The sequence below is a fragment of the Myzus persicae genome, unplaced genomic scaffold (genome assembly GCF_001856785.1).
Source record: "Myzus persicae strain clone G006 unplaced genomic scaffold, MPER_G0061.0, whole genome shotgun sequence".
NCBI lineage: Eukaryota > Metazoa > Arthropoda > Insecta > Hemiptera > Aphididae > Myzus > Myzus persicae.
This window is the reverse complement of record NW_019100515.1, coordinates 591,825-614,708: the sequence shown is the minus strand read 5'-3', so window position 1 is coordinate 614,708 and position 22,884 is coordinate 591,825. Positions and strand designations below refer to the sequence as shown.

The window sequence follows — 22,884 nt, the reverse complement described above, 5'->3', positions numbered from 1 at the left end:
AAAATTTAAAAATTCTTAGTTTCTTTTCAAATAAACTCAAACTACTAAATGATTTGAAAAATAATTTTTTTTTTAGTTTACCATAAAATCAGCTATGACTGACTATAATAGTTAATAGTATGCTCTAATGACCCACAACAAATAATAAAACAAATAGTGGTCAACCGGTTTGCATTGGATGTATTGCGTCTTCTAGATAACTGAATTATAGGATTCAAAATAAAGAGAAAAAATTTTTATTTTTAACTTGAATCAGTCAGAAGTATAATATATTATAAAAGTTATAAATGTATACAATTTTAAAATACTTATTACAATATTTTACAGTATCTCTATAAATAGCAAATGCTATTGTCATATTTTAATCTTAAGATGGTTCACAACTAGCAAACATAAAAAGGTTTTTTTTGTACATTTTAAATAGGTTGTGTACATTGTATATTCTTGAGAAATGTAATAAAGATTAAACAAATTATAAAATAACATTTATTTCTCAATCAACGCAGCATACACACGCTTGAATGAAGAGGGAGGCTTCTTGTACAGCTGTAAAAAAATAATAAGGATACAACAATAATTGTGATGTATTATCAGAGGTAAATAAAATATAGTTAGTACCTTAAAATAAGTACATTTTTAAATAATAATGATATATTTTTGTAATAATAAAAAAATCTCATTCATCTATGTTAAACACAATTGTTTGTAAAAATTAAAACATTCCAAAATAAATTTTTAGTTCACAGTCTATAGTTCGATACTTAAATAAGACATACCATTAAAGTCAACCATGATTATAAATAAAAAAGGTTAGTAACCCTACATAGTACCATTTAGACATTTAGTACTTAATGGTATTCTTGTTGACATGTTAAATATGTAATGGTTAGCGGTAAGTATAGTGTGTACAAGGTCAGAGGTATAGTTTTTTAGTAACCATATTTTGTTTGGTCCGTCATTAACACACGAGGATATGAAGGTATGACTGTAAACGGTGTAGCCAATCAAGAACATACAGTACAGTCACCAAATATACCAATGACATTTTTGTGTGCCAAATGCAACGGTGTCCTAAGAAGCAGCACAACTAAAACTTTAGTAAGTCAGCAAATAATATTTGTATGTTAGAATGACGGCAAACAATACAAAAAATGTTTAATCTAATGCCTATAAGTTATTCCGTATTTAGAACTGAATTTTATACTAACCTCACTAACTCGATTTAATAACATTATCTGATCACATTCTTCTAATGCTCTAGGTCCTAAAGTAAACCAATAACTAGTTTTTTCTGGATCAAGCGATACTGTTGTATCATCAGTAATTTTGAATTGAAGATATTGATCTTTTACAAATTTCTAAAATCAAATCAAAATTTTTATGTATTATATACTGTATAATATGATGTATACAAATATAATATTTGGAAAATAACAAAGTTCTATACTAGGCTAGGTTGGAATAAATTGTTTTAATTTTAAGTCTCTGGCTCAAAGCCAACAAATATTATGTTCATTTTTAAATAACAATACCATACTTACAACTCGTAGTAAAATAAGATAATTCTATATCCAATACAACTTATGGCAAAAAAACCTATATAATATAAACACATTTACAAAACTTAAACCTAAGAATTCTAAATACAATCAATTTTTTCAGAAATACTTAGGTCTATAGTTATATGAATTGGTGGTTCTTAACTGGTGAACTTGAACTTAAGACATTTTTTTTGCCCAGAATATAGAAATAAATGAAAAGTTATTGATCAAGAAAAATAATTATTAGTTTCAATGCTTTAACTTGTTCTATTCAGCTTTATATTTTTTTATTGATTCAAATGTTAACTGTTATACATGTTATTTTTGAAATACATATAATATAAGTACTGTTCTATTTTACGGATGTGTACCACACGTCTTATTTATTAATGAGGTTTGGAATTCAAAATAAGACTGCAAAGTAGGTAATGAAAACAATAAATAAGCACTTAATAAGCATAAAAAAAGCAAATAAAAAATTGAAAGGGTTTTTTTGCCAAATTAACTAATTTGTATTAAGAAAAAAAATTCACTAAAATATTATATTTAAATAAACTGTCTACTTAAAGGTGTTGACAGTATGGGCTTGAACATAGTTTTAAACATAGATAGTGGTCTTTCAACCTCTACCAAAGTTATTGGGTAGTATATAAAACATAAATAATTCTCTAAATTACTATTTTTATGAATGTTTAATTCATTGAGTGTGGTTTTTTTAATTAGAACTAAATCTTGAATCTACGTATCAAGAACACATTTTAATATATAGGTAGTATTATATGGGTACTTTGATAAAAGCTAAATTAACTTTTCGTGACAAATACTTTATTGATGCCTCTAAAAGCAATGAAGCATGTTCATTATAAGTAATTATAAACAAAACTTCAAACACATATTGCCTTTGCTAGTTTATCAATTTGTATCATGAATATATAATAAAAACAGTTATGTTCAATTAATTAAAAAATGCTCTAAATTAACAAATAATCACAACCTAAAACTTTCTCGGGGAACATTTATCCAAATTTTAGTCATTCTTATTATTTAAATGTTAAAAAAAAATTAAATTTTAGGTTAGTAATTTATAATAAACATTTTGGGGATAAAATTGTAATATATTAAATAAGTAAATATTTACTCCTTTAACAATTTGTTTAATAAAATCCATGTCTAAATTGAATTGAAATGCAAATTTCTCCAGTATATTCCACATTTGACCTGGAAAAATATTTTTATATCATAATATTATATTTTGTTTGTAAATTGAACATCATTCTTATAATTAAGTAAATAACGATTTTGTAAGCAGAAAATTAAAATTATAATAACCTTCGCTGATTGGTGCACGAAGCATAACTAAAGCCCCAAGTATTGGTTTAAGTAAAACACGATATTTTGATTCTTCAGAAGAACAAAATTCATGAGTTTCAATTTCATCCATATTATTCACAATTAGGAACTGTTTGTGGTCATTTTTAATATAGGATATTGAAAATCCAAAAGTCTGAAATGTAAAATCTTCAAAATTAATTAAATTCGCACAAAAATATATGTTTTTGAAATAATTTGAATATTACATTTTTTAAGGTAATTTCCACTTCTTCCATAACTCTTTCGTAATTTTTTCCTATACTGCGACCCTTGAAGACAGTTTTCATCAGATCATCTTTTTTAATGACACTTTTAGTTTTCATGTGGTGTGATATAAGGTACTGAACACAGAGGATGGTGGCACTTTTACTAGGATTTCTAAAAAATATACATATTATTTCAAAATAAGCAAATAAATAATTGTACACCTATTTAGTATTTTCTGAATATAAAAAAGTAAAAGTTTGGTATTTTCTTATTAAATTACTAGATCGTTAAGTGAACTGAATAAAATAATGATAGATACTTTCTAGTTCATGATTATTTAAGAATTATTTGATACTCACTCAATTTCGATTGAGTCCTGTTCGTCTGACATAATTGGGAACAACTACAAGGGAATTGAACCAGTGTAATATTAGTATGGTGCTTCGGAAATAGTATAAAATCAATTAAATTATTATATATAACTGATTTTTATCTCACGATACCTGATTAGTAAAATTAATCTATAAAATAATAATAACAAATTGAAAATTCATCTACTTCACAATGTAACAATACTTAGACATCAGCTGCGGTCGTTCTGCTATTGTCGTAATATCGTTGGTCTGTTGGAGGGAAAAAGGAAATCTAATATCTATTATCTATGCAAATTTCAAAGAAAATTATTTAAATCATTCAAACTCAAAATAAACCACGGTCGGCGGTTACCAGTCGTATACCTACACATGACAGAATATTCTTACAAAACTTATCAGCCATGAGACCGGCGTTATCTCATAGAGTAATTATTACTTATTTTTTTATTAATTATTACTCTATGCGTTATCTGCAACAATTTATTATCGTTAAATATGATAACGAAATAGAAACGATGAATTGAAAATTCTAATAATATTAATACTAAGTACTAACTACATTCCGAAGTACTGTCGGAGTCATTGGAGTCAACGGTGAGTGATGACGAATGTAAAAAATATCATTTGGTTTTACTGATTTATGTTTGCCCTCGGTCCGATGTTCATTCGCTAGTCTCATTGGACACTGTCGCATACCATGAACAGAAGCAGCTCAACAGCACTCAAAGAACATTTCGAGGACTCGCGTCCGGGGTTCAGCTCATACTTGGACTGCTTGACGAGATCGTACGGCACCGGGCTAGGCGCGCTGGCGTTCGCGTTTGCCGTGGTGCACGTGACACAGCAGATCGCCATCAAGCGGTTTCCTGCGGTTCGCAGGACCCACTTAGCCGTTTCCACGGCGGCAGGCGCAGCGGCTTCGTACATCGCGGCCAAAGACAAGGTGCGAAAATGCCGGGACTCGTGGGCCGCTTCGCACGAACAGTGATGGCTGGGCGGTGCGGCCGTTTCGTCAGATGGTACGGCAGCGGTGGTGGTAGTGATGATAACGACGGCACTAGCAGCGGCGCAGATGACGCTCAAGCCAGAGAACTGATCGACAGACAGTTAAAACTGGCGCCGGCCGGCGGTCACCAGGTGCTAATCGTCCAGCCGTACATCAAATGGGGAGTCAACAAGGACAGGAGCACGAGGCCGGAAGTCAAGGCGGACGAGAGCCGGTCGCTAGTGCGCACCTTGGCTGAATGGTCTGTGACAGACACGTTATTGGTAGGCCTCACATCATACCGGAAGCATACGTTTTTTGGCCCTGGTAACGTGGACACGATCGCTCTCAGGGTTGCCCGAGACCGCCGCATCACAGCAGTGTTCGTCAGTGTCAACGTGCTGAAGCCGGGCCAACATCAGCACCTGGAGCACCGTTTTGGTGTACCTGTCTACGACCGGTACCTGATGGTGGTGCAGATATTCCGCAGACACGCCGTCACTAGGGAGGCCAAGCTGCAGGTTGCCCTGGCCGAGCTGCCATACATCTGGTCACGGATACGCGGCGCACAGGACGGGTATGCCGAGCGACTGGGCACAGAGGCGGGCCAGATAGCCCTTAGCGGCAAGCTCATGTATGATGATAAGAAGGACTTGCTCAAGGCATACGAGAAGAAGCTCAAGAAGTTGGTGGACAAGCTCAGGAACCACCGACAACACCTGCGCCACAATAGGACCAACAAGGACTTACCTGTCGTTGCCGTGGTCGGATACACCAACGCTGGCAAGACTTCGTTGGTCAGAGCTTTAACTGGTGATGCAGGCCTAGTGCCTAAGGATTGCCTATTCGCTACACTCGATGTAACTGTGCACGGGGGCGTGTTACCGTCCAACATGACCGTATTATATGTAGATACCATAGGTTTCATATCAGACATACCGACTAGACTCATCGAACCATTTGTCGCTACGCTAGAGGATGCCATGTTCGCTGACGTTATTGTCCACGTACGGGACATGTCTCATCCAAATGTCATTGTACAAAAAGCTCATGTAGAGAAGACACTAAAAAGCTTAAGCATCAACCCAGACTTATTGAATGGTGTGATTGATGTTGGCAACAAAGTTGATCGTCTAGACAACGTAGAGCATGATGGAAGTTCAGTTCTGATATCTTGTACCACCGGAGAGGGTTTGGACGAGCTGAAGAAGAAAATAGAAAGTCAAATAATCAAAGCTACTGGTAGACGAATAATTAAAATTCGGGTCCGCACTGGTCGTGATGAATATGAATGGTTAAGAACACACACAGCCATAGTCAGTATTGATACAGACGGCGATTATTCTGTGATGGAGGTTATTGTTACCCAATCTGATCTAGATGTATTTAAAAGTTTGTTTATACGAAAGAAAATAAACAATTAGTTATACTGTAGAAAATGTTTTAATTAAATATAAACAAAGTATTGATATATAATTGACTAGTTTTTATTGTATTAAAACAAAACAATCAAAATTACAAAAGTAAAAAATTGTATATTTATAGACAGTCTTTTAGGTATAAGGATTACATAACCACAAATTAAAATAATAAATCACAACAAATAATAAAAACAGTAAAAAAAATTTGTACTCGAGCAAGTTGTCCAACCTTTGTCACAGGAAAGAGTCAAGGAATATGTATGTAGTAGAACCAAATTCTCCTGAAACAAAACAGATAGACATTACAATAATGTCAAGTAAAATAAATTTCACGTAGATGCACTAAGTTTATATATAAAAAAAAGTATTAACAAAAACGGATCTTTCAATTATTTTTTTATTATTTTAACAAAATAAATGATATAAAAAACGCGTAGTGTTTTTAAATAATTTATATTTATGTATATATTAACAAATTAAATTTTAAAGATGTACCTGTTATTTAAATATTTTCATTCAATTTTGATTTCTTTTTTTCCTTCATATTATTGATGTATTACTGAGTTTATAGTTATTTATAACTTTTGTATGTTTTTTTTTTTTGTCAAAGTCATCAAGTTAGTTACAGTGACATTTGACGTTATTTAACTTTAAAACGACTTACCACATTTTAAACATAATTATAACAATACAATGCGTTCCTATAAAAATATTATCATTTTCCAGGTTAAATATGTTATGTATGATGAAGTGCATTAGACTTCACCATTTTTTTTTTTTTTTACAAAATTAGAGAATTATTCTCTAAAATAGGGGTTTCCAAGGCCGCAGGAATCATCGGCAATCAACACGATAATAATTTAAACACATTTTAAAGCATCTCCACTCCTCTTTATATTGGTTTTCGTTTTCTGGAAGTTAATTTATATCATAAATGTAATGGCTATATATATATATATACTCCTAAAATGATAACATAATGATCAATTTAAATATTATTAATTATTATCATTTATCATGTATTTTATCCAGCACATTTTTTTCATGGTGAGGAATTAGGTTTGGGTCGTGCAATAATTGGTTATAAGGATTCACCTGAAACTTTATTGTTATTAAAAATTATTAAATATTATAAGGTTGATGTGTATGTATAAATAAATATATGTTACAGCTGATGTGCAATTTTTGGTCAATGCTAACAATACTAACAGTTGTTCATAATTATTAACTCATGTAGCTAGAGACATAACTTCAAAATCAAGTAAATAAACAATAATTAAAATATACTCAATTTCATAAGTAGTTTTAGAACATTAATGACAATTGCAAAACGGTGAAAATAAAGAGAATAAAATATTTATTTTTAAAAAATTTATTATTCCACAAGATTAAGAAGGCATGATAAATTTGATCATAAATTATAATTGATAACCTCAAATTACTTTCATATTTTCAAAACTCGTGAATATAATTTATAGCATCGGCTATTCAAATGTCAACAAAATCCACAATATGCACATCATCTATAACACACAATTATATAATAACTATTTGTATCAATAGTATATATTATTGTGAGAGCAAATATAATATAATATGTATATATAGAAAGATCAAGTAAATTGTAAATATTTTATTTTATTTTTTGTAAGTTTTTATTTTATATAAATTTTGTTATTCCTAACAAACTACAATATTATTATAAATCTAAACATCTATTGATAGCATTAGATTATGCGTAATCCATATTTTTATAATAAAATGATAAAAAAAAAATAATAATAAATAAGTAAATAATAACTGTATAAAACAATAAATACTACAAATATTTCTTCCAATTTATTAATTAGTAATTACATAATATATAAGTGACATTTTAAAATGAATCCAATGGATCTACCAAGTTTTAATCAAACACATAAATATAATAAAATAATAATTAAAAATATTATATTAGTCAATTGGTTTGTTATTATTATAATAATCATCATCAATCACTGGGTTCGAATTTAAATTTATATTTTTATAATAAATCAGCATCTGTAATATATTAGCAGCAACAGGCAAATTTTAATTTTAAGCGGATTGTTACCTCTGCCACAATAGAATTTTTTAATTATTGCCCTATGCTTATTTTTGTTTTTATTAATATTTAATTATTAAATACTATAGTGATTGTGTTTTAACTTGTTTGAATGCAATTTAGTGTTTGTAAATAATTATTTGTAGACAAATTTATTTCATTATTCTTTTATTTAACAGTATTATATAGGTAAAGGAACTCAAATATTTTATCAATAATAATAGCTATAATTTATTGAATAAAAATATATTGTGGCAGTGGTGCTATCCTTTAGTAACAATGTATGTTCTAAGTATCTATAAAAGGTAATAATCAAAAATACATCAAAAAATTATAAACATTTTCCTATAGACAAATTCATATTTAAAAAAAATAATAATAAAATAAGTAGCCCAACAATATTTGATATAAAGTTATAATAATAATCTAATCAAGAAGTTTTGTGCAGAACTTGTATTTTACACTCCATTGTACAAATTATATTATTTAAATTGTATTCCTTACACAATTATGTTTAAATTATAATGTTTTATCTTAAGAAAAATATGATTTGGAATTCAACATCCCATGTATACACAACTTTTTTTTGGATGTACAATACTTTTATATTTTATATACGTATATAAAAAAAAAAAATATATATATAAGATAATCTTAATTTGTTTTACTAAGTGGAAAATTATTATTGAGATAATTATGAAATGTCAAATCATGAAAAAAAATTATTCTACCCAATATTTCTCTTTGTTGTCAATATTCGTTTACAATAGAAATAGGCCTGACAAATACCTGATTATTTTTGTCTGGTATATGGGGCGTTGCGACCTCCATACCGACTACCTTGATTACCAGTCGGTTTGGATGGTCCACTACTACCGCCAGTATTGTAATTTTTCCAACCACGTCCACCTCCACTTTGAGAATTATCTAAAAACAAGGGGAATTTAAAATTTTGAATATAATGTAAAACATTAAATATATAATTCTTTTACCTTGCGAATATGAATTTCCCGAGTAATAATCGTCATTACCACCTCCATTATATGTTGCTACACCACCATACCTGTTAAATGTATTCACTATTACTTTCTGATTTTAACGAAATAATTGAATGATTAATTCTGAACAATTTATAAAATAATATAAAATATTTTACCCAGAATCAAAATGAGAATAATGAGATGAACCAGAATCACCATAGCCACCATTACCAGGATAAGCATTCGAGCCTTCCATTGCTGATCGAGCTCTATCCAATATGCTCATTACTTTGGCCTTTCCTGGAACTGGAGCTCTCGGCATACGTGGTGGCTGAGGTGGCATTTGTCGAATCACTGCAGGTGGAGGGGGTGGAGCGTGAATTATTGGTCCTGGATGACGAACAGGTGGAGCACCTCCAAATTGTTGCATTTCACGTGCTTGTTCTTGTGCAATTTGATCATTATGGTCGGGTATCAAAAACTTCCGGAGTTCTGCAAGTGCATAAGCGAGACGGGCATAAGCTTCAGCAGGAGGCGCATAAGCAGTAACTTGCACATGGAGTTCATCAGCAAGATGCGCAAACTTTGGGTTTAATGAGCTTCTCATTTCATCTTCCTATAAAATATAAATATACTAATCAGCAAATGGTAAGATTAATAAATGATATATTATGCTATAAAAAATCTGTTGCAACTAAATTCATTTTAATATTCATAATATCTATTGGTTAGAATACTGATTAGTGATTTATAGAATTGTACAAACAATTAATATAAATCACATCATATAATACAAGAAATTTAAAATTGTTTAAATATTCATTCACTTCCTGTACTAGTACCTATTGTGAAAACTTAACACATACTTTTTCCTTGTTACGCATTGATCCTTTGCCCAATATCGCCATTTTGGTCATAGTATCTTCTTGAAGACGTTTTAATGAGTTTCCCTTAGGTCCCAATAGTTTACCAACAAAGTTGAACTGAAAATGTAAAATTAATTAAATAATTTACAAATTTATATATAAGAAAATCATTAAGCAATTTATATAGGTAGGTAATATACTAATATGTCAAAAATAAATACCCTTGGGAATTCTTTAGCTGGAACCATAATTTTTGCAGTTAGCCGAATAGGTTTATCACTATTTATGTCCAAATAAGCAGCTTCTGGTTTTCCATTGGTGTTTTGTGCTCTAGCAATTTCTAAAATAAAAATAAATATGTATATATAAATAACACTGTTTAATAAATAAATAAATTGAACCTAGATAAATATTATAATATGACATGGGAACCTAATTATTCAAAATTGTACTTTATATATATTTTTTGTTGTATTAATTATTAAAATATGAAATAGTTAATTTAGTCATTAGGATATAAATATATAATGTAACAACTTATGAACATGCTTGAGGAATTCATATATTTAGCTAATTTTGTGAAATTTATAATTTTCAAGTCGTTATGCAATGAGTAGTTATATATTAGAGCAATAGAGCAACAGTAATGATTACTGCGGAGAAATAAGTGTTAGAAAGATGGATATTTGAAGATTTGGTTGGTTCTCCAATACTTGAATACAATATAACAAGAGTCTGAGATCACGGAATTGAATATTATAGTTTTGGTTTTTGAGATTGAGTTTAAGGAATGGGGGTAAGTGTTATTAGCCAGTTTTTGTTTGAAAGAGAGATTTGCAAGTGTTGTCTCCGTCTTACCAACATAAACATAGCAAAAACGGTTTTGCGTGAAATGACCACTCAAGCTGTAGTCCCAAGCTAAGAAACCAAATTTTTATACACTATAAACAAGAGAATATTTACCGTGCAACATCGTTTTTATTTTTTAGATATCATAAATACAATAGAAATTCTTATTGTTTAAACATTTATTATTTCAAACTTGAATAACTTTTAATATATTTGTAATATTGAAAAAATAAAAATGAAGTCACACAGTAAATGTTCTCGTCTTAATAGTATGAAAATTTGGTTGATTAGTTTGGACTACAACTTGAGTGGTTCTTTTTCTTTAACAGTTTTTGCAATGTTGAATGTTTGTATGACAGAGGCAACACATGCAGGTGTGGCGTCCTCTCGAGAGCTTGTCTAAAATCATACCTACAATTATCAAGGTACCTTTGTGGTTATGTTTTAATTATTAAATCTAATGGTAGATCATTTAGTTTTTAATATATACCTGGATACCTAAGTATCTTAATATTTATTACACCATTGAATAGGCCTGAATTCTGTTGCAATAATAACATTAGGTTGATGTTGGATGGTGAAAAGTCTTGATGTAAACAATGTTTTATTAGGTATGCATACAATTGGTAAAAATGAATTGCGGAATAAAAATCACGAGGAAAAAAAATCCCCAGACTACAACATTTCTCACACAAACACATGCAAATTATTGAACTTTGTGTCAGGTTTGTGAGTGGCAAAATATATACTCCAAGTGTTATGAATTAGGTACCTAAGCCACTTTGACGTATTCAAAATATTTTTTTATTCTACTTTTCTACCTTCATTAACTATTGTTTGATAATTATTTTTATTTTATAATAATAATATATTTCATCTATATAAAGTAAAACTTCTAAAAACGCTTCCTAATATATAGGTACCTAGTATCTACTTAGAAGGAACTTTTTATTTAAAATAATAAGGAAATAGGTACAAAGAAAATCAAATCGGTTCGCAATCAATAGTAAACATAAAAACTAACTGCTGTAAGTACGACATTATGGCAAATTACTAACCTTCGTCGATGAGCTTCATCGTGTTCTGATGGGTGGCAGCGTCCAGAGCGTACTTCTCCTTGACCAGGGCCGACACGTATTCGTTGGGTTTGGACTCGGAAGGCATCTCACCGTTGGCGCCATCATTCAATTCGGTTGAAGACATGTTGATCGAGAAACGGTTATACACTAACGAACACTAGGGCGAGACGGTAAAATAATAATGGAATATTATTGTCGGTATGAAAGTGTTTTGATTTTACGGTGTTCCGTGCTTAGTGCTTAAACACACGGGTCAGACGGAGCGGCAGCAGTAGGTCGGCTGCGTCAAACTGTGTGACGAAAATGTTTACGGTGTCTAGCTCGACGTAAATGGGTACGCGGTATGCAGTAGGCGCAAAACGTGACACACGAACAAAAAATATTTAACTATGTCGGCGGAAACAAGTTACGGGAGAGTATGGTTAACTAGGGAACACGCGTTGAAAATGGCCGACAATACAATGAACCGTGAACATGTACGTACCACAGTACCATGGTCCGGGAGTGGGGGTGATGTGGTGAGGCGGGTTGTTGTTGGTGGGACGGGCGAGCGGGGAAAAGGACGCGCGAAACGGTCGGGCGCAACGTTTCGCAACGACGGTGAAACGTTCGAAAATAATGAAAATCAATATCGCGCGACCAACGAAAAGTACCGCGGACCAACGAAAAGTTACGCGTGCACACCATAGTACCGTGAAGTGGCCGACAGTCCGCGACACCAGTTATGTGCCGAAGAATAAATTTTGCTGTGCACGACAAACCCGTTACCGTGTGGGGTGGCACGGTTCGGTGCACGCCGAGTGTATCGACCCCGTGGTTGCTCGCGTGCTGTTTACGCGTACCTACCCACCCGCGCCCCGCGGCCCACAAACATCGTCCACGTTCATAACGCACCCGCCACCATACATATATATATATACATTATATATACTAATCCATGCCCGCCGACGTGTCACTGTGCGTCCGTCGCCCGCGTGCAAGCTGCGGATGACTTAGGGACGGACCCGGGAGCGACGATCTGGTGGGAGGCAGAACATTCATTTGAATGTACGTCACATCAAGAATACTTACTTACATTTTTCAAATCCATCAAATCTATCGCTTGCGCTTATTGTTAAATTATCATTTGCAGATGGTGCGATATTATATGGCGTAAAGTATAATAATAATAATTTGTCACCTACAACCAGCCTGCACCGGGTGTATCTCATGCCTTATCATGATCTTTGTTAGTGGGTTTTTTTTTTGACGATCATGGATCGATGATATGAGATTTTGAAAAAAACAAAAATAGACGTATTTCTTTAATTTGAACAGGAAATTTTTTTATAACAATTTCAAAATTTTTGAACTCGCAATTTTACACCGACAGCAAAATCAACTTAATTTCCCTTGATTTTTCATATGGTAACAACTATATTTTTGAATGAATTCTGGTAAAACTTTTTTTCTGAAAATGTTGATAGTCAAATCATCAATTTTGGTTCAATAGTTTATTAACTATGATCACCTAAAGTTTAGTAAATGCATTCATGATTAATGCTTTGAACTGAAATAATTGGCATGAATTTAATTTAAAAGAGCTAAATATTTTTTTTTTATTATTTAATTTCAACTATCTTTTGATACACTAAAATCAATTATCTAATGAGACAATAAATATTTATTTAATATTTATTTGCAATAAATTCCTACAAAATTGTTTGCAAACAATTCATTATTTTTATTTTAACATACAATCATCAAAATAAGTATTATTATTGTAATTTATTATTTTAATCGTACCTTATTAATTAATTACTTTACATTTTATTCATCACAGTCACTTTTCTTACGATAACAAAAATGTGTAGTCTCTGATTGTCGCTAAACATTTTTTTGCTATGCACAAATTATTTTTCTACCTCCATACATAATATTAATGTCAATAAACGAACACCAATTTACCATTTTACCATTATTACCTTAGCCACACAACAAAGAATATAAATTTTCAACTTTTGTTAATATTATTTTCGAGGAACTTTAATCATTGACTTTAGAATATTATTCTAAATTCAGTATATTATTCTAAAATCAATGGTATAATTTATTAATATATAATATTTGAGTAATAAAGTGTACACAATAAACAATATTACGTTTACAGCAGTATCTACATTCACTATTCACTGATACTACTGATATTTCGGTAGTTTGTTGTATCCCCACATATCATAACTAGGCATCAGGATCAGATTATCAAATTATTAAATTAATTTGTACGCCAGACTTGCTTTTATGCAGCATCATATAAATTGGAGTAAAAGAAAAACAACTAATAGGTAACAATCATTAGACATATCATTTGCATTATTATACATAATAAAAAAATCCATCTGGAAACCTAGTAGGGCAGTAGGCTATCCTGAAACTTGGCTAGTGAATATGAGCAGTCCCCAGGTATCAGATGGGCGAAAATCTTAACATAAATATATGATTGGTGGCACTGTGGCAGACAGGACATGGGGAATGTGTTTGAGTTTCTAATATTAGTATATTACCTATTTATAACTCATGTTATCTTATGAGTTGTTATTATAACTCAATTTTATAAGTATTTATTCCTGGAATACTGAATAGGATTTTGTTTTTGTATCCTGTCTATTGGTATGATGGTTTATTGATGTGAAAATAATGATATTAATTAATATTATTAAGTTTGAAAATATAGATATTTTCAGCCAGATATTCTAGTGTAGTAGTATGAATCAAAGATAGTCGATTCCACAAGTTGTACAATTGTGTTCTCTAGTGAGTGACAAATAGCAATAGTACTGATATTGACTAATTCAATTTTATTTTTTGCCATTTTTCTGCACAAATACCAACAATTTATTAGTGTGGTGCACGATTTAAGATATTATTATACCATCTTAAATCGTAGATATTTAATTTTTGTAATTACATAATATTACTTGTTGAAATATATTTAGTAGGTACATTTAAATTGCATAAAACAAAAATGATGAAAGTAGAGTGAAAATGTGAACGTCCCTGATTGCATCCCAAATTTATTGAATGTATAGTTGTTGAAATAATCAGTTATATCCTTCGTAAGAACTTGGGAACCAATTCGGATACACCATCAGTATTATAATATACTGCTTGTCAAACACCACTAGATATAGATAGCCCTACTCTAGGAATGTCTTGTTTAAAATTTAAAAAAAAAAATGTATTGGACAAAAAAAAATGTATTCTTTTATTTGAAATGAAATTAAAGTAAGTCTGGTGTGCATAACCTCATAGCGGATGTCATCAACTCACCACCGTCCAAGGGTCAGTTTAGGCTAAAACATTTTGAGCACTTCCAAGTTTAAGACTCAACGTGTGTACTAAACACAAATGTGTACTAACCTTACCTATGGACAATGGACATGCTTCGTCTTACCGGCTCTCAGGTCATATTATTTTAATCCCCCATTTGCAGTTATCCTGAAATGGTACAATTTGTTCACTACCTGGCAATTGTTTTAATCAGGTACACTATATCATCTTTCGTCAAATAATCATACATATTTAATAATTTTTTTTCAGTATCTAATATTAAATTATAATACAATGTTATGTAAACCATAATATTATTAATATAATTCATTTTTATGACGGTACAAGGGTTGTAAAAGGCAGCATTTTAAAATCTGCCCTAGGTAGAATATTCGTTAACGCCGGTACTGGCCTGATCCCCGCTTTTGGCAGTTGTGGTTCGGACGCGGGAAGGAAGACGATTTCCGGCGCCGCACTCGACCAACAATTCTATATATTTTGCCCGGAAATGGTATAGCGGCTGACTTTTATATTTCGTATTTGTCTTGTCGTGTTCCCATGGCGCACTCCACCCGACTATGGCTATACTACGGAAATTTGATATGGCGGGCGGATGCAAAGTGTAAATACCTTTTTAGCCTTATATAGGTATAATCTACAAGATTTATGGATGAAAAAAAATTGTTTCCACATTATAATCATTTTATGAAAAACAAAAATTGTACTAGGTGGGTAGTTATATTTAGTTTTTGGTCTGGTCAAATACAGAATCGGTTCTTTATCTCGTTCAGCTGCAGCGAAAAATGCACATTCATGAGTGTGTAGCACTGTAGCGTAAAACATTACCTATAATAGTTGAGGCAATAGAAACGATTCTTGCTAAAAAAAAAAACGGAGGTTCTCGTTATTACTGAAAGAACATTAATATGTATATGTGGGACATTAAAAATATAACTTTTCTTTCTCCCCGCTTGCTCCAGCTTACTTAAAAACGAGGGGATAAGAATACACACAAAGTCATGAACATTTCACTCCTGTCGAGCCGAAATGTCAAAGTTATGCCACTGTTATATGAATAAACATTGCATATCCTAATATATTATGTATTATATACCAGTATAGTGTACTTCCATTGGGATATTAGGATGTAACTCTTGGTATTTCGTCTCGAATTTCCATAATTTTAAAATTCTAAATGTTGTCAAGTGTTTCTTATTAATATAAAATACGAAAGGTAACTGTGGAAATGTGGTATGTGAAATCTTATGATTGTGTTAAAATTCTTCAAAGAGTAATTTTATATTAATTGATTCACGAGTGCAATATAATTACTGTATAATATTATACTATAAAGTTGAACCTCGAATAATTTTTTTTTAGCGCAGTACAAATTCGAGAAATAGTATGTGATTATAAAATGATGTTATAAAGTATATAAACTAGATATAGTCATATAATATTGGTATATATTAAATATAATACAAAAGAGCAGTCAAGTTTGGTTTAGAGAGACCAGTGGGGGGATGTGCGTCTGCCGTTTGTTTACTGTTGTAGTAAGAAATAAAATAGTATAAGTATATAATATAATATGCATAATATCATGTATAATATATACAGTATGCCAGTATGCACACCGCATATACGATGCGTATATGTACGTTTAAAAGACAAAAAAACAAGTTGTTTTCAAAAGATACAATATTTTGCCCTCGAAATTATGCCAGCATATTATGTTATTATTATATATTTAATATTTATGTATAACAGTATATAGTTGTTATTACCTATATTTTTCACACACAATTTTGGTGAGGTGAACATACATTTTTGTTTATATATATATCTACTTGGCTACGTAACAATGTAACATTAATAATATTATATTAAATTGAAATAGATATTGTTTTCTTAAATGTTGTCTCAACGTTTAATTATTATGACTTATGAGTAAGGCAACTTATTCAGTGGTGTAGCCGCATTGGTTCAGTGTAAATATTAGCAGAAAAATTAGAGGGCCCATTCAAAATGTGTTGTAGTGTGTTAGGTATATACAATATTATAACAGTTTATATTATTAGATTTTATACTTGTAATATACAGTACTATAGTGTATAGTCCACATAATTATTTGATTAATACAAAAATGTATAACTCAACTTTTAATAATTAAAATATAATTTTGCATGGTACTTAATTAATTATTTATGCATTTGTAATTTGTAGGAAATTAATTAACATGCTGCCAAATTGTATTAGTTTTTACAATATTAATGTATCGATGATTGTCCCATACTTCCATGTAGACTCTGTAATACTTTATTTATCAACAGAAACTTTAGTAACTTTTTATCTTTTAGACTTTCATCATTCATGTACTGTTCCGATTTTACCCAGTTGCAATCGAAATAATTTCTCTTTTTTTTAAATGATTAACAAAATCTACAATTTTTTGTTACAATAAGTGATCATCTCAAATATCTTTGTTTGTGTTAACTTTTTTTTCAAATATAATTACAATCTATACATCTAATAAGTACAATAAGTAATTTTGGTTGAGTACATAATAATAAGCATTAACAGATTGGGAGAGCCACTCAGTAGTGCCACCCGACTTATTATACTTATTAAAAATAATTGTACCGAAGTAGGCACTTTATTATTGAATAAAAAGTTGGAATCATAAATTTTGAATTGTATGACAATTGACAAAATCCTTTTGCACACGATAATGTTTCTCTGTTTACATTATTCATCATTTTCTACGATTGAATACTTGAGGTTCAAAACGTCTGCGTTATACTCATTACTTACTTATTAAACATAATTTCAATGAACCTACTATAATAATTCTTTCTTATTGGGGCGACGGACAGAAATCTGTTTGACTTCATGATCAAGTGCGTTAATTCTTTTTGTAGATTTTGAAAAAAATGATGGAAGTTCGGAGATTTGTATGAAATATATTTTATATTCCTTTACACAATCAACAGATTATTTTAATATTAAATTGCATTTTTGTATTGTGAGTCGAATCAGCACTTGTAAACCTGTATTGACTTGTCCCCGCCCCATCAGTTTGTGCCACAATTTAATTTCCACCACACTTATATTCATGTCAATAATGAAACACATAGATATTCAGTTTAGCAAGTAGCAGAATGGTCAGAGCTGACATTTATTATCTATAAACACCAAAAATAATTTTCTCATATCTGTATTACTCATAGATAGATACCGTATAATGATAGATAAGTAACAATTGAATATAGCTTCTGTGTTTTAATACTTTCATGCATAATTATATAAATACAAAATTGAGATTTTCGATTTTACATGATACACGAGACAGGAGAATTTATTTGTAGATTCTATTTTATTCTGAAGAGAGGGCTGAACAAACCATTTTGGGGACAAATCTCTTAAGACTTTCATGCATCGACGCATCATTTCATTTATATATTTGTCATTATTACTCAGGTCTGACTATAGACATATAATAAAGTATTACTTATAACACAGAGAGCAGGCCAAAATTATTAGAAAAAGATTAGGAGTTAAAGAACTTAGGTTCTAGCATATACACAGTCACACAGGTGATAGGTATTGAAGATATTTATCTAACAATATTAGTAACTACTTGGATACCATATTGTAGTAGGATATTTTGGACACACACTCCATATATTAATATGTCTATAGTCTATGGGCCTGAGTGCCTGACAAACAACACAAGATTCGTACTACTGAACGAAAATTTGACATATTATGCGATGAGATGGAAAACAAGTGCACTGATCTTGAATACATGCAGGCCCGGATTAACACTAACGACCCATGTGCTAATACGGTCCTGTTTTGTTCAGTATTTAAATGATTAAGAAATAATGTTTGGGAGCGGTAGTGTTGAATCTCAGTATTTTAAGCCTTTAAAAACGAAAATATTTACAACATGAAAATGTTTTTTTTTTTTTAACTCAACAATCATGATATTTTACATTTTAAGCACATAATGAGTTCTATTCTTGTTACATACTTATGTTATTATTGCTTAATATTACAATAGGAATATTATAAGTTTAAAAACAAATGTACCCCTCATAAGTGGTGTCCCCCAATAAGCCACGAAACAGAGGACTATATTTAATAAAAAAAAAAGTAATAATAATGTTGCGTGTGTGAAATGTTGCAACCCGGAAAGTTCGCGAAGTAATTCATTATTACCGAAATAATTAGAAAACAATTTTTGTTCATGAACTTGATTTACATAAATAAACTTGCAGCTTTGTTATGCTACTTTTCTAGTTGGTTTTAAATTGAAATAGTATTATATCATAATCAAACGCATCAACATTCAACACCCTAGCGTAAAATTAATTTATGTAGATTGTGAAAATCGTAACCATATTGTACCAAAAAAATCCTTGAACAAAAAAAAAAAAATTTTGGTATTAAAATTGATATTCAAATAGATTTCCAAATAATTAGGTTCTTTACAGTTATATCTTATATTACTTAAAATATGTTTGCACAAAGAAAAACTACGTTCTGAAATGAAATATGCAGAAAGTACATAACTGAAGTTGATACTTTACACAACACAATATTTGATCAGATTTGATTCATCTTGTGTGCAAACACAGGTGCAATGTCAATTAAAGTCGGTCACTCGGTCTTTAGTTATAAGTGTTATAAGTTTATAACTTATAAGCAGTGCTGGAGAGTTGCAGCATTTGCTAATTATTATTTATTTTTGGCTCTAGCAGATAGTGCCACTGAAACTCATGTCAACATTATGTTACAATTATTATCTCAAATATTAAATTTGAAAATTCTTTTCTTTTTTTTGTACTTGTATTATTTTAAAAATGAGAGAAATATTTTATTCTTATGTTTTAAATTTATTGACCAGTTGTCCGGAACACATTATTATTATCATGTTGACAAAGTCAGCCGCTCAGAAAACTCAGACGACATTTAAACGATACTTTAATACATGACTCGCGCTGTAAATATTATCACATTTTCTTATTCTTATATAGTTGCATACTGTAATTGCATTATCTTAATATTATACGTTTATAATTTATTATAAATATTGAAGTACATAAAAAGTCATGTGATTTGGTCGCAGTAAGTTGGGCGCGATAAATTGGGCGCGGGAATTTAGGCGCAGTAAATTGGTCGCGGTGTAATATTATCGCGCGTCATATAATCGTTTTGTATTAGGTCGCGTCAATTTAATGATATCGTCGGATATCTAAATTATGATCGTTTTAAATTATCGTTGTCTATATTGCGGTACCTATCTAAATTATAGGTAAAATGATAGGCTCGTGACTCGATGATTTGTGATTATAAATCCTATAATGTGTTATGTTTACTTTTGAATTTTGTATTTTACCGTCAGTCTATTGTCAACGCTTGTTACCGATTTGTTACGATTTATATGTAAATACACGGCACTGTATAATTGTATAAATCGTAACAAATCGGTAACAAGCGTTGACGATAGACTGACGGTAAAATACAAAGTTCAAAAGTAAACATAAGCTTACATAACACATTATAGAATTTATAATCACAAATCATCGAGTCACGAGCCTATCATTTTACCTATAATTTAGATAGGTACGAGGTACCGCAATATAGACAATAACGATAATTGTTACGATTTATACAATTATACAGTGCCGTGTATTTACATGGGATAGCTGTTAATTTCCAGTTGCAATTATAATTTAGAACTTTATTTGTATACATTTTTGTTTTTATTATTATTAGCTATTTGTGGCACAATTTAATTTATATTTTTAAAATTTAAAACTATTTTGACTTATTTGACTTAAATTATATTTTATACTTCCCTATAAGTTATGCATATTGTTTTCAAACTAGGTATTTATAATAAAGTATAAAATATTGTACATAAGGCATGTATCGTCACTCGCCGAAATTACGTGCGACGATATTACACCGGCGCCCAACTTGCCGCGCCTAATTTACCGCGCCCAAATTACCACGACAAATTTACCGCGATGTATTTACGTGACACCACTCTGGACCCAGTGTTGGGTAAATTACTTTTAAAAAGTAATAAAATTACGTTACTCGTTACTGCAAATATTTTTATTTAAATTACATTTTCGTCACCTAAAATTATATTTATCACGTTATATTACTTTTTTATTAATAAAGTAGTGTGTTATAAATAACGTTACTTTTTTATCATTGATAATAGTTATCATTTTTCTTCGAACCATATTCAATTTATATGATTCAATTATTATGTATATATGTTACAATCATAGACTTTAGTAGACCTATCGTGTGCAAATGTAAATGTACAATCATTTCACTTATATGGCTATATGGCTAATATATGTATATTATACTGTGTACTATATAGTATTAATCGTTAATGGTGACTGCAGACTGGTGAGGTATAACTTTGAGGTAGGTCGTAGGTAGGTATATAAGTTTTAAATATCTATATAGGTATATAGCCATATGGTAGACAGGCAGTTTACTCATAGGTCATAAATCATAAATCATTTTAACCCTTTCAGTCCCGACTTTTCATTTTTGAAAAAAAAAAATTTTTTAATGTTTTTTTTTTTTATTTACCATGTACTTAAGTAATTCTAAAAATTTCAAAATTTTAGCACACTTACTTTTTGAGAATTTGCAATGTACATTGTAATGTACATTGGGACTCAACGGCATAAAAATAAGACTTCAAACCGAACGCTACATTATGTTTTTTTATACGTACCAATAAAACAATTTCGTTATCTACGAAATGATTGTGGTGTTTATAAATAATAATCATTTATAAGAATTAACATAAGTATAAGATTGTATTTATAGTAACGTTGTACAATTATTTTTTCGTAACAACTTTTATTATTGATAAAATTAAAAATATAAATATGAATTTATAAAAAAAATAAACATAGTACTTGTATTTATTAGATGGTAAAATATAATAATATAATACATTTTAAAAATCTAAACATGAAATGTCCTAAAACAATTTTTTTTTGCCGTAAAACATAAATGTACATTGCATTTGTCGCAATATACATGCGTTCTTCCTTTACATTTCGTATTTTTGCATCTGGTTGCTTCTTTTCGAGTGTCATGATTCGGCAAGTGACTCACTTTATCAAGTTGAATAGATGTCGATGGTCGTGAGTCTATATGTTTTAATTTTTGATTTTCTGAATACAATTTTTTTTTTACTGTAGGTTATGGTGTATTTGGTGGTCTCCCTTTTTTCTTCGTAGGTGGAGTAACTGTTTTGCCCATATAAATTAATTCTTCTGCCAATCTCATTCTAAATTTTAATAAGTCCATAATTTCTTTTTTAGGAACTTTTAATTTTTTAGTATCTTCAATATACTCTAACCAACTATTACTCACAGCCATGTCAAATGCATGGGCAACCATTCGTAGTGTCCATTTTTTGGACCTTATGAAGCAGCGATAAAAACTAACGAGTTGGTCGTGTTTGTCGACACCCCCCATCGTTTTATTGTAGTGCCGTACTATTTCTGGTCTTTCAATATATATAAATTCTTTTTTTTTTCGGTCCCATCTTTTAACTACGTCAACCTCTCCTGATGTTACAATATTTGAGCACAAATATATAGGTTTGTTGTCGTACCACTTGACAAGACCTATATTTACATCCGTAACGTTAGAACTGATCTCAAATGTAGTCCCTCTTCCCAAATTTTTCATTGTTTTATCCGATAAAAATGGAGGATTACAAAATCGATTCGAACGTATTGTACCTGTTGCATAAATTTTTTTTTTT

At 30.6% G+C, this 22,884-nt stretch overlaps 3 protein-coding genes across 6 annotated transcripts; 1 reads left to right on the top strand and 2 right to left on the bottom strand.

Annotated features, from left to right (window-relative positions):
• Nucleotides 1-243: 243 nt before the first annotated feature.
• Nucleotides 244-3,847, bottom strand: LOC111029817 (melanoma-associated antigen B2-like). 3 transcript variants are annotated; one of them, XM_022309032.1, is made up of 7 exons: nucleotides 3,696-3,847; nucleotides 3,479-3,522; nucleotides 3,119-3,290; nucleotides 2,871-3,045; nucleotides 2,680-2,759; nucleotides 1,209-1,358; nucleotides 244-546 (listed from the first exon to the last, which is right to left on the bottom strand). In XM_022309032.1, exons 2-7 carry the CDS (start codon nucleotides 3,508-3,510, stop codon nucleotides 487-489), a joined length of 669 nt encoding a protein of 222 aa, XP_022164724.1. In that variant the 5' UTR covers nucleotides 3,511-3,522; nucleotides 3,696-3,847; the 3' UTR covers nucleotides 244-486. The 3 variants fall into 3 exon arrangements, with proteins under 3 accessions (XP_022164724.1, XP_022164716.1, XP_022164707.1); XM_022309024.1 differs by having other exon boundaries at nucleotides 3,623-3,846; XM_022309015.1 differs by having other exon boundaries at nucleotides 245-546; nucleotides 3,479-3,622; nucleotides 3,696-3,843.
• A 576-nt stretch (nucleotides 3,848-4,423) lies between these two features.
• Nucleotides 4,424-5,954, top strand: LOC111029797 (putative GTP-binding protein 6). The gene has a single exon (XM_022308971.1). It carries the CDS (start codon nucleotides 4,445-4,447, stop codon nucleotides 5,900-5,902), a length of 1,458 nt encoding a protein of 485 aa, XP_022164663.1. The 5' UTR covers nucleotides 4,424-4,444; the 3' UTR covers nucleotides 5,903-5,954.
• Nucleotides 5,944-12,226, bottom strand: LOC111029810 (KH domain-containing, RNA-binding, signal transduction-associated protein 2-like). 2 transcript variants are annotated; one of them, XM_022309001.1, is made up of 7 exons: nucleotides 11,736-12,226; nucleotides 10,050-10,168; nucleotides 9,829-9,945; nucleotides 9,139-9,578; nucleotides 8,975-9,045; nucleotides 8,772-8,909; nucleotides 5,944-6,180 (listed from the first exon to the last, which is right to left on the bottom strand). In XM_022309001.1, the coding sequence occupies exons 1-6, from the start codon at nucleotides 11,878-11,880 to the stop codon at nucleotides 8,776-8,778; spliced, it is 1,026 nt and encodes a 341-aa protein (XP_022164693.1). In that variant the 5' UTR covers nucleotides 11,881-12,226; the 3' UTR covers nucleotides 5,944-6,180; nucleotides 8,772-8,775. The 2 variants fall into 2 exon arrangements, with proteins under 2 accessions (XP_022164693.1, XP_022164684.1); XM_022308992.1 differs by lacking the exon at nucleotides 5,944-6,180 and having other exon boundaries at nucleotides 7,895-8,909.
• Nucleotides 12,227-22,884: the final 10,658 nt, after the last annotated feature.

Coding starts and splice junctions, on each gene's coding strand:
- LOC111029817 (XM_022309032.1), bottom strand. CDS start 3,510: ATGTCAGACGAACAGGACTCAATCGAAATTGA. Junction 2,760..2,870: donor TCGTGCACCAATCAGCGAAG/GTTATTATAATT, acceptor ATATTTTTCCAG/GTCAAATGTGGAATATACTG. Junction 547..1,208: donor TATTAAATCGAGTTAGTGAG/GTTAGTATAAAA, acceptor ATTTTTTTACAG/CTGTACAAGAAGCCTCCCTC.
- LOC111029797 (XM_022308971.1), top strand. CDS start 4,445: ATGCCGGGACTCGTGGGCCGCTTCGCACGAACAGTGATGGCTGGGCGG.
- LOC111029810 (XM_022309001.1), bottom strand. CDS start 11,880: ATGTCTTCAACCGAATTGAATGATGGCGCCAACGGTGAGATGCCTTCC. Junction 9,046..9,138: donor TATTCTCATTTTGATTCTGG/GTAAAATATTTT, acceptor TACATTTAACAG/GTATGGTGGTGTAGCAACAT. Junction 8,910..8,974: donor GGGAAATTCATATTCGCAAG/GTAAAAGAATTA, acceptor CCTTGTTTTTAG/ATAATTCTCAAAGTGGAGGT.